The sequence below is a fragment of the Branchiostoma floridae genome, chromosome 16, assembly GCF_000003815.2.
Source record: "Branchiostoma floridae strain S238N-H82 chromosome 16, Bfl_VNyyK, whole genome shotgun sequence".
Taxonomy (NCBI): Eukaryota; Metazoa; Chordata; class Leptocardii; order Amphioxiformes; family Branchiostomatidae; genus Branchiostoma; species Branchiostoma floridae.
In genome coordinates, this window is record NC_049994.1 from 5,455,990 (window position 1) to 5,468,085 (window position 12,096).

The 12,096-nt window shown below is 39.4% G+C and overlaps 1 protein-coding gene across 2 annotated transcripts; it reads left to right on the forward strand.

Moving 5' to 3' along the window:
- The first annotated feature begins 34 nt into the window (after window positions 1-34).
- Window positions 35-11,401, forward strand: LOC118403337 (leucine zipper transcription factor-like protein 1). Of its 2 annotated transcripts, XM_035802040.1 has the most exons (11): window positions 101-221; window positions 1,666-1,692; window positions 2,460-2,584; window positions 4,300-4,494; window positions 6,486-6,543; window positions 6,971-7,051; window positions 7,285-7,407; window positions 7,837-7,935; window positions 8,447-8,551; window positions 9,502-9,605; window positions 11,068-11,401. In XM_035802040.1, exons 1-11 carry the CDS (start codon window positions 219-221, stop codon window positions 11,084-11,086), a joined length of 939 nt encoding a protein of 312 aa, XP_035657933.1. In that variant the 5' UTR covers window positions 101-218; the 3' UTR covers window positions 11,087-11,401. The 2 variants fall into 2 exon arrangements, with proteins under 2 accessions (XP_035657934.1, XP_035657933.1); XM_035802041.1 differs by lacking the exon at window positions 1,666-1,692 and having other exon boundaries at window positions 35-221; window positions 11,068-11,380.
- The last annotated feature ends 695 nt before the right edge of the window (window positions 11,402-12,096 follow it).

A 12,096-nucleotide genomic window follows, 5' to 3' on the forward strand; every position in this document is an offset into this window, starting at 1 on the left:
TTTGAGCATATCAATCTAGCTGAAATAGTATTTTTTTAAACCAAACCCTCAAATTCTAAAGAAAAGTCGTAGATCTTATGACATGACCTTTAACCCTTCATCCGGGGATCCATGAGTGGAGCGCAGGCGCAGTTCGCCCGGTAGAATTTTCTCACATTTTGATATTCCAATTCTGCACTTTGGTGTCGTCTGGGCGTTTTAGGGAGACTTCCAGCAATATGGTGAGCATTTCTCAACAAATATTGCATTTTTGCAGCCCTATGGACAACTTGTTAAGCCAGTATACAGCGTTATTCACTGTTATCCCCTAAATTCGCTTGCAAACTTCCCCCAACTTAGATAGATCAAACGTTCCTTACTTTCACCTATCTATCTGTATCTATCTACAATATCAATATAAACTTGTATGTAAGGTACGGCCCCTCCCCCCACTCTACTGAAAGAGCCATTGAAAATGCAGATTCGGAATGGTTCCTTCTAACTATACCTGGCCATTAACATTAAGGCAAAGGCACAAGTTTTGAGCATGTTGCCAACCACCTGTTGCTGTCACCATAGTTACCTGTGTTGCCATAGTAACTACTAAGTAGTAGAGGTCTGGTGGTTGGTTTTTCTACCAAAATTTGAAAGATTTCAAATGGTCTATTCATTCAGCTACCACTAATTACAGATCATATCATTCTTGGATGTGGTATTCTGTAGTCATGTAAACAGCATTTCCATCTTTATTTGACCTTGTTCAAACTGCAGTATAGCTTTGCACTCGAAATTAGTTCTCCACAGAAACTTCATTCTTATCTTTTATTTGGAAATGTATTCCAATGAAATGTGGTTTGTGGATATTTTTGTATTTTGTCGCATTTGAACATATAGCATTGGACATCCTCTTATGAAAACATTTGATATTGATTGAGCTTTTTGAAATCTGCCACTCAAAATGCAACTAAAGTCTATGTCATGTCAATATTAAAATATTAATTGTAACAGTAATGTACTAATGTAAGTAAGTGCATATGTATATCTGAAGGCATTAATCTTCTTAAAGAATGCCTTTGTGATTACAAAAACACATCATGTCAAAGATGCCAGGTTTTGAAAATACTGTTCTATTGTTCATGTGTTGTTTTGATATGTGACAAAACAAGGTCTATGTTGTGGTACGTTAGCAGATGTTTTTTCTGCGTCCCTCGTCCATTCGGTATTGTGCAGTCTTTAGAAAAAGAACATTAACAGTTAAACCCATACCTAGTTCTTTAATTCATTTTGGGTCCTTAAGTCAAGAAGTGCCTCGTAATTCTTCAGTCAGGCAAAGGCCTCAGACAATTTCTTTGTTTCTTGCTATAGTATAAACCCTTTCATAGAGATCAAAATGCATGTGCGGTGACAGGAATTCTACGTAATATGTCAAAGGTAAAGGCCCCCCCCCCAAAAAAAAAACAGTCCGGATGTTGTTATGCAAATCAAAACGATGGTCAAGACAATTGCAAGGACTGTTTTCTTTTTGGAGGGCTTTACCTTAACTTTGACATGTTAACTAGAATTTCTGTCACCGCACATGCGTTCTGATCTCTATGAAAGGGCTTATTGTTGAGTGTGATACTGTCTTGTACTTTTGCTTTTCCACTTTCCTCTTCACATGTACTGAATGTATTACTCCTCCCACAGGACAGAAGACAGTTTTCAGGGAGTCTCGTGAGTGGACAACAGATTCCTCTCTTGGTTTTCAGCTAAGAAAGTAGAGCCAAAAGGGCATGCTTGGTGGCTCATTTTAATAGGGCTGGTCCAGACAATTTAGACTGAACTTAAGAAGCAAAGAAGAATACTTCTTGCCTTTCAGAACTTTCTTTAACACTCTCTTAGTCTTAGACATAACTCCAGTGAAAAAATACCTTAAGTTTACTAAAACATTTGCCAAATCTCTTGTTTGCAACAAAATGTTACAGCTGCAAGTTGGCCAGTTTGCAGGGTCAGACTCTGAGTCTCCCCCCCCCCCCCCTTTATATATATTTGTAAGAAGCAAGGAGTTGGTGGTTGTTATACTAAACATTGCTGTTTTGCAAAGTTCTTTATATAGTATTCAAAGTTTCAGTCTGGCATTTATAAAATTTTTTGAAGTCCTAATGATATAGTGAGAATACTTATCCTGCATATGATGCTGTTGTTTTCAAATTTTTTAAACAATGTAGTTGTTTTAAGGTTCAGTTCTTCTTACGTCTGGAGCTTCCTTGTGCATGAACATGAAAATGTGCAAACTCTTCTTGACTAACACTGTTACATTGCAGGACTAACTGCATGTCCTTGGTACATGTACATCTGGGAAAGATATCGTCAGTACTTGCGACAATCAAAAACAAAAAATCAGGTTCATAGATGCATGTTCTTAGTTCTTTAAGTTTAAAACATAACCACACAGTACCATGTTATTCTTAAGTGCTAAAATGTTTTTTTTACCCCTTTAGGCGGAACTAGGTCTGAATGACCACCACCAGGGCAATGTCGTCAATTACATGCGCTTTGCCCGCTACAAGCGCAGCCAGTGTCTGAAGTCCGTGGACTTGTGCTTTGAAGACCTTAAAGACAGCAGGTAAGATGAATTACAAGACAGGGAATACTGTAAATGCCTTAAAGTTTGCTGGGATTTACATTTTTGTGGTGGTTTTAAGTCAGCAGTTGAAACAAGTGTATCGGTGCAAGCATTTAGATAGAGCAAACATTTTTTGGTGTGTTTTTAAGGCTGTGATGAAAAGGTATTAAACCACTGCGTAAATTTCAACACTTACAGCAACACAGAAATCTTACTGTATACACTACATAAATGTTTCATACTTGAAGACACAGTCATCAACAAGTAGAATAAATGGCTTTTTATACATTCAATGTTCAGTTGTGCTGACTTGGTCAATAACATTGCACACAATTGCTTCCCTACTCATTAAATATTCAAAGATACAGGCATAGAGACAATAGCACCTGGCTAGGCCCAGGAAAAAATGTTGTGTATACAATCCTGTTTTGAGTCCTGAAAAAATTATGGTCAGGCTTTTAGCCAGGCATGCGTCCAGGCATCAATTGGACGCACTGTTCTGAAAATAATACAAAATTGGACGCACTAGATGCCCGTTAAGTTTTTTTAGGGTGGCCAAAATTCTAGTGTGACATATTACAACTAATATTACAGTTGAACAAAGTAAACTGAAGTGCATGAGGACACTTGTCTTTCAATGTCAAACTTTAATTTTGTGCATACTAGATACATTTGTCCTTCATTAGATAGGACAAGCTTTGTTCTTACTTCAAGAAGAAAGCAGGCTGAATAAAAATTCTAACTGTAAACCATTTGACTCCTCTGCCCACCCCTTGAATTTCAGTTGAAAAAAGTCTAGGGTCGGCAGGTTTTTCTAGGGTAGGAAGGGAAACAGGAAACAAAACATTTTTTTTCCTAGGCCCTACATTATGTACCTTCCCAGCATTTTCTGCAATAGCTGTTTGTCAAAGCCAATTCTTATCACTCTTTTGGTGTTGTGTCCTTTTCTCTCTGTTCTATGACCTTGAAAGTTGAATTGCAATTGCATTTGCAATGAGTATTTGCAATAACTACACAATCCATTTGTAACCCGTACAATTTATAGATTTAGCAGTCTAATATTATTACTGGCTGTAGTAATCATGGTCTAGCTATAAATGGAAGGTTAAACTTGTTAGTGACCATTTTATTTGACATTTTTTAATATGAATGATATGCTGTCTAAAATTAGAAGATAACTGTCTGTGCAATAATTAAGGGCTCGCTCCAAATACCTGTGCACACAAAATTGGGACTGTGCACTTAAATTCTGACGTGATCATAAAATTGGGACTGTGCACCTGTTTGTTGACTGGATGCACTGGTGCACTTTATATTAACTTTACGTTATGTTACATATATATATATACAATTGCACACTATTATACCACATTTAGTAATGTACATATTCTTACCTTTTAACTAAAAATTATTTAACTTTTATTATGATATTACGTAAAATCTTATATTTAGCAATAGAGTCTCAGATTCAAGCTCTTGTGACTGTGAGAGACAGTAATGAAGGTTTATGATTGAAAATTGCTGACATTCTGCTTTATTCTATGTTGTATTTATTTCATGTTGATAAATGTGTCCCTCCTTCCTTCTCTCCAGATTGACAGATGACACCTTCACGCTGGATGAAGTGATTCAGATGATGGACAGATTAGAGACAGTAGTTCACAGTGATGTAAAACCTTTATTTGTTTATAACTCTCTCCCTTCTCTCTCTCCAGATTGACAGATGACACCTTCACGTTGGATGAAGTGGTCCAAATGATGGACGGGTTAGAGACAGTAGTCCGCAGCGAGGTGGAGTCGGAGCTCATCAACACTGCGCACACCAACGTGCTGTTGCTATGGCAACTGTTCAGCCAGGCGGAGAAATGGCACCTGAAGCTGCAGGCAGACATATCCGACCTGGAGAACAGGTCAGGCATTTCGTTTTTGGCGACGCCTCTGGGGCGGAGGCATTTTCTGTTTTATATTGAATTGTTGGAAAACTGGTGCATATCACCTAGTTCTGTAAGAGTTGCATACCTTAAGAATTGTGCAAATTTGTCTGAAAGCACCAAACTTGGCACACATGAAGTTTGATATACAGTCAAACCTGTCTATAGCGGCCACTCAAGGGACTGGTCAAAATTGGCCACTATAGAGAGGTGGCCACTATAGAGAATATGCTAATGAATTGACCACGAAGCAATAAGTTACACATGGTTCTAGTACCCACTGATCTTTATACACATAATACAGTACTATACGTGTACTGCAATGATTGTTACACTATATGTATTAAGAAAACAAAAGCTATAAAAAGTTTTAAATGTTCTACAGTTGATATTGTCTGAAGAGACCGGTATCGTCATATTTTTTTTATCTTTCGTCTTGTATCCTTTGATACTTCGCCGTCCGTGTGTTCCCGCTCGCGTTCACACGTCAGATTCGCCCATTATTCTAATGTGGTACTCACAAGAAAAGTCTCGTCATTTTAGACTTATCTTTTAATAGATGTAAGAATAGAATCCACCATTGTCTGAAGTTCATATCATTTTTATTTATTTATTTATTGGTTTGGCTATACAGGATACACAGCCAGGGCTGCCCAACTAGCCTGTGGCTATTACAAAAGGCCAACCCTGCTAACAGAAACAGAGACAATACATGTGGATTTGAACAGGATATCATTTTGTCTTTGTAACAATTTATTTAGAAAGTTTTTGTGATGTAAATTAACCTAAGCGATAGTGTATTAGAACGTAACTTTAACACAATTTACCTCCGTAATATTGGTGTCGTCTATTGACCTTATATGACCTCGTTTGTCAGCGGGTATGGGTAGCGCCAGTTTATGAAGTTTTGTTTTGAAAATAAGTCAAAGAGGTTTTAAATCCGGCGTAGGGTGACGATACGGCCGCTGTATATGGCCGAACGCGTGCCGAAACATAGATCAGCGGTCCGCGTGGCCGTAATCGGCAGTGTTTTTGTACCTGCGGGACCGGAAATCGTGTGGCCGTGGCCTCGTTGGACAGGTGGCCGCTAAGCCTATTTCTTAATCATTACGAATCCAAGGGACCGACAAAAGTGGCCACTATGGGCAGGTGACTGGTATGCAAAGGTGGCCGCCAATACAGGTTTGACTGTATTCAAACAAGTATAGATAAAACAGCATTTCAATTTCTGCGCAGAATCCATTTTTATGGTATTTGGGGTCTCTGCCCTGGTATTGAAACCCAATGACATGAAATTTGGAACAGGGATGCCTATAATTATATAGTCAAAAAAGTCAAAGTTCCTTCCCGCGCCTGATGGCGCATAGGGCGGCGCCCATCTCCGTTTCAGTAGCCCTTGGGCCACACAACGCAATCACTACAGCAGGGGGCTAGTCCACTGGTAGTGGTGTGTGTTCAACTTCCATACTCTTTCCCGAATGCTGAGTGCTAAGCAGAGAAAGAAGCATGTACCATTTTTAAAGTCTTTGGTATGACTCGGCCGGGGATCGAACTCACGACCTACCGAATGCAAGGCGAACACTCTACCCACTAGGCCATTGCACCGGTGTTATAATTTTATAACGCATGCACAAATTAAAGTCATATTGACCAGTCCATTTTGGATAGATAGGGGTGTTCCAGAAGAGTCCATTCTTGTATGGGGGAGACTTTAAAACAGTCTTTTTGGAATGGGATGATGTTTTGGGGATGGAACAATTTCTACAAAAGGTTGATATGAAACAGTATGTTTTTGCATTGGGATGGGGATAGATTGAAGTATGCTGTATTTGCTCAATTTAACACATGTACACATCAAAGTCATACCATTTGGTTAAGAGGGACGATTGCTAACCTTTAGACCTATAACTCACCATAACATCAAAACATTTGAGGCTTGCTTTATGTTGTTTTTTGTGTATTTCTTCCAGAGAACTGTTGGAGCAGATCATGGAGCTGGAGGAAAGGGAATTTGCTGGCAAGGCAGCGGTATGTCTCCTGTAATGCTAGGTCACCTTTATCTGTGGGGTAACCTATATCTGCTGTTTTAAAAACATTGTGTTTAAGGATACCAAGTTGATGCACATTGGTTTGGAATGGGAATACTTTGAACAACATTGTAGTTTGATATAACAACGGACATAGGTTACCCCAATTTTTTAGAATATTGCAGTCTGATACAACAATCATCATCATCATCGCCGCACATCACAAATAAAGGTTACCCCACAGATAAAGGTAAAGTAGCGTTACATGTCTTTGTTCTGAAAAAAAAAATCCTTTGCTGTAGAGAAGTCAGAACTGAAGCTATTGGCCAAAATTAATGTCATGACTGTAACATCAGCCAAACGAATAAATAAGATGTTGGTTATGTATAAGATAAGAGTAATGAAACAATCTATGTTTTTGTTTCCAGAACACAAAGCCATCTTTTGACTCCAAAGCTTCCAAGCTGCAACCCCTGAATGAGGGAGGAGGAGCAGCACTGCTACATATGGTAGGGTCAAAGTTTACAGGTTATAGGTTAAACTGTTGCCTGTTTACAAGATTATACAATAAGTATAAAACTGTTGTGATTGTTGTTAGTTATAAGGAAAGCATTCTTGTTAGTTTCTTCCCAGTTTCTTTGTTTCTCCTAAGTTGCTAAGTTCAAGCCATGCGATTGTGAGTGATATCAAGTATGAGTTTAACAAATATCCCCTGAAATGACGGCCTCCCTTGTTTGTCCAGGAAATTGAACGTTTGAAAGAAGAGAATGAGAAGTTGAGGGAACGGATGAAGTCGGTGGAAGAAAGAGCCACTGGTGTGCTGAAGGATAAATCACGACTGGAAAATGAGCTGAGTGAAACACAGGTAAGAATACGGAACATACATTGTCAAATATTTAGTTCATGGCTTTTGAAAAAAAAATTGTTTATCTTTTGAATCTTTGTTATGAGTTTGAAATGATGAATACCTCTGGTATTTTGGAAAGTTATGCGTGGCTTAAAAAATCATTTGGGGCATAAGGAGCTCTGATGCACATAACCTAAAAAATTAGATGCACAGAAATACTGGTTCAGTGTACACATGAATGCTGATTCAGTACCAAGGACAGGATCGAGTTTGGGAGAGGGTGCATCATTTAAGTGTGTTGGGCAGGTGCACAACTTTAAAGTGAAGAAGGATCTCAGCAAAAAGATAGTAGAAAAAGAAATAGTACTCTTGTTTGGAGCTTAAGTTGCAAGCCAAATCCTGAAGTCAATGAAAAGCACATATATATGGTATTTTTGTCCTTTATAGGATGCTCTTGGCCAGGCAAAGACAAGAAAATCTGATAACTCTGGAGACTTTTCTGACCTGGAAGCACAAATGGCAAAGGTCAAGATGGAGATGTCACAGGTGAGGTGGGCTGAGAAGGAAGGGAGATTATTGAAGGAAATAATAGTATTCAATGTACAATACATTTATTTGGGCCAATCCCCTTCCTAGGTAGTCTTAATATTGATTGCTTTTGATATGTGAGATGTTTTGTTAAAATCCTACAATGTGAAATGGGTTATATATAATTATGTTTAAGCATGGTGAAATGTGTTATATAGAATTATGTATAATGGTAAAATGTGTTATATATGATTATGTATAATGGTAAAATGTGTCATATATAGTAATGTGAAATGTTAGGATTATAACTGTACATAATCATAGTATAATTGGACTAGTCCCAAGGGATCCATTGGTGCTTTCCATGTATTCATTACCCTTTGGTATGTACTCAATAAAAATATAAAGTTGATCAGGTAAAGCATTTTGGAGTTATGGATCCATAATTAAAATGATGCTTTTTAACTAACTTTTGAATTAAACTAAACAACAAAGAATGTGCCTAATGTTTTGTACCTCCCATCTGTAGGGACTTGATGCAAAGACAATGGAAGCCAAGAGTTTAGAGGGAGATTTGATCAGCACAAAACACAAACTGTTAGAAGTACAGGAGCACCTGGAGCTGGCTGAGAAGGTGAGGTCTTAGTACATTTGCAACAGTGGGGAGTTCAAGTAGTGCCAAACAGCCATGCCGATCGGCTGGTTAGCCTTTTTGGCATTGTGGTTTGCACGTTGGATTTGTAATCTGTTGGCCCGGGTTCGATACCAAGTGTCGGCATGTTGTTTCTTTCTGTTTCTACTACTTTTTTACATTGGTTCCCACACCACCCCTGTGAGTAACAGGCTAGAACATGTGCTACAATGTGAGTAACAGGCTAGAGATGTGCCACACAGGGATATCGATCTCGGAGATTTGAGGACAAATCTTGGAAAGAAAAGGGGGAGTAATGTAACAGTGGGGGGTTCAAGAAGCACCAAACAGCCATGCAAATTGGCTGGTGAGCCTGTTAGGCGTTATGGTTTATGCATTTCATTTGTGATGCGGCTGCCCATGTTCGGCGCGGGTTCGAATCCCGGGAGTCGGGATACTGTTCTTTCTTTTTCTACTATCTTGTTGTTTCCCATGACCCTCAGCACTAAAGGAAAGGAAAGGAAAAGAAAGTGATCTCGATCCAGTTTGAGCTCACTGAAGAGCTATTCTTCCACTGGTTGTGAGACAGACGGACTGGTGCTATGTACAGTATTTACAGGTTCATTGAACCGGTTAAATTCCCAACAAGCAAAGGAACAGTGGAGCATGGCTTAACGTCCTGTCCTAAGGACCGCAACCCTTTCCAGTAGCGTTGGGTGAGGGACACAGCTGGAAACAGTGGTTCCGAAGGAGTGAGATGACTCCATCCTCCAATACCTTACCCTTAAGACATGGTGGATAACAACCCTCTACAACACTCCACATGATTTAAGAAAATACATCAGTTGCTAAAACTTAACAGCATAGTTTCACACATTCAAAAACTTACAAGCCATTTTATCTCTGTTTCTGCAAACGTCTTGACATGCCTTTCTATTTGTGTCTCTCTTAAGGAGCTGGATAAGAAGTTCCAGGAGACGGGTGCTTACAAGAACATGAAGAAGATGCTGACTCAAAAGAACGACCAGATTAAGGACCTCAGAAGACGTCTTAGGCAGTAAGCAAATCAAAAGAATCCTTTCTTCACTCCTTCAACCAGCCTCTTCAAATTAATGGATTCTAATCTGTCATGATCCAACAAATGTCTTCCTAGTTCACCAAAACCACAAAAAGGCAAACCCAACCTTTTTTCATGGGAAAGTGTGACAGTTATTTTTTTAAATTCAAAAATTGTGGCAGTTAGGAAATGAATAGTTTGGCCTGGTAGCTGCCTTCACACCTTTGAACACAGGTGGTTGATTCGCCATGCGAATCAATTTGTTTCTGAATGGCCACAATTTTCAATCAGCAAACAACATATGTAGAAAGAGATACCATTCCGTGTGGAATTGGTGTGTGGGTTTGCCAGATGTTGCATGGACTTTAAGGTGGTATCTCACTGCACTTGGGGCACTGGTGCGGCACTCAGAGATAAAGAACAAATTTTCTTACATTTTGTGTACTTGTAGATTGGTAAAAATGACAAAACAGTACTGCAGTGAATGAACCCCGCAGTGTCACACCGGTGTCCCAAGTGCAGTGAGGTACCACCTTAAGGTGAACTATTTGGGGTTATGACTGACTGTTTTGAAAAAGTTCATTGCATTTGGATGGGTGTTCTTTTTGTATCTTATTTCTACACTCCATTCTTCCATTGAATAGTAGCAGATAAACTGTACACTCAAAAATTCTCCACTTAGAAGTGATTTCTTTTTATGAACCATTTGTTCGACAGTCAATAATGAATAATTTGCCCCCATGGTATCGCAACCTCTTTCCTCATTTCTAAACTTCTTTGCCACCTTCACCAGAATATCCCAATCTTTTGTTTGTTCAGACCCCTCAGCGTGCAAAATACCCACTTGCACATTGTAACCACTTTTTCCTTGGTGCAACTTACTTCTAAACTCAGGTTGCACAGGGTGCAACTTAGATTTTGAGCCCCAGAACTCGATTTTGTTGTCAATTTACTTGGAAGAAATAAATGGACTGAGGCAGCTCTGTTTCATATCAGCCAAACATGTATGTATTGTATGGTACTACCTTTTTTTTTTTCAGAAATTAGTGAATTGTAGGTGGTGCAACTTGAAATTCAGTTGTGCAACCTAGTTTTTGCCCCAGGTTGCACACTGTGCAACCTGGCTCAGAAAAATATTTTGTACACTGCCCCTGCAGTGCCCAGTGGCACATAGGTTAGCAAGTTTCCTTGCTGTTTCAGTAGCAGAGTATATTTTTGCAGGGAGCAATTGCTTTATATGCAATGCTCATTAAGGCACTGCCTCAAACACAGGACCCCCATTGTATGTCCCTTCCTAATAAAGGCCTGTGCAGTCCCAACCGAGATGCCCTTCTCAGGCTTGGGGTCTCACAGTTACCAACTATTAGTAATTGGAACCAGGAGCTCAACTGTGAGGCTGTTACCAGTTGAGCTATAGGTATATCCTAATAATGACCACAAAACTGTCCTATGTTGTTTCCAGGTACGAGTCTGATGACTAACAAGGCTGTGCCTTGAGAAGAAGTTGTAACAAATCAGCGGAGCACCGGAAAAATGAGCATCACTCACCTATACAGCATGGTGGAACTTATTTTTGACAATTAGGGTAGTCATAGTAGATTTTTATTATGAATCTGTTGTACATTTATCAAGGAAAGTGGACATAAGTAGATATTTACAAGCTCACAGAACGTTGTGGCATTGTAGTGAATGCATAGTAGTCTGATATTAAAGGAATATTAGGCCACACCAATTTAATTTCTTGGTTCTCGGATTCGCTCGCTCCTATTTTTTGGAAAAAAAAATAAAAATAAAAATTACCACTCAGCAAATTTTCACCATTATTGAAACCATTCACCAACTTTCTGGTGTAGCAAATTGGCCTTTATATTACCAACTGGGAGATTTACTTCACCGCTCTCAACATCTGTCGTTGCTGTTGTCAACTCCCTTCCCCTGGTTGAAAGGTTGTCTACAATACCAAAAAGTTCCTCCCCCACTGGTTCTGAAGTCGCCCTTGCAGACACAGGGTTCAAGCCCACTTCGGTTGTAGCTACATTACAGTTCCTTCCCAATAAACCGTCCAACTTCTTAGTTACTTCCTTCAAAGATGCAGTTACAGATTTCAAAATGATTGACACTGGTTTGGTCCTTGTGACTTTGTCTGTGTTAACTCCATTCAGAATACATGCTGCACATATGTAGTCAAGGTCATTTTCAACAAGAAAAGTACAAGTTTTGTCTGCCAGCTTTGCACATGAGTTATGCCACCATGTAGTACAACTATCACAATAAATCCATTGCCCTCCCTCGTCGTGTTCGCTCCCACAATAACAACTGTCACAGTTTTCGCTGGCGGTTACCGCCTGTGTTCTTTCCTTGTGTACGTCGCATATGGAATCCTGCTTACCTTGCCTTCTTCTGGTCACTTGGACCCTTTGCTTGCTTTGTTTCTCACCTGCCCTGGGTGGTTTGACTTTGTGCCCTTTCCTTGCGTCAGGATTTTGTTTAT

Excerpts from the sequence above, each read along its gene's own strand:
- LOC118403337 (XM_035802040.1), top strand. Across the intron at positions 4,495-6,485 it reads ATATCCGACCTGGAGAACAG|AGAACTGTTGGAGCAGATCA; the intron begins GTCAGGCATTTC and ends TATTTCTTCCAG. Across the intron at positions 8,552-9,501 it reads ACCTGGAGCTGGCTGAGAAG|GAGCTGGATAAGAAGTTCCA; the intron begins GTGAGGTCTTAG and ends GTCTCTCTTAAG.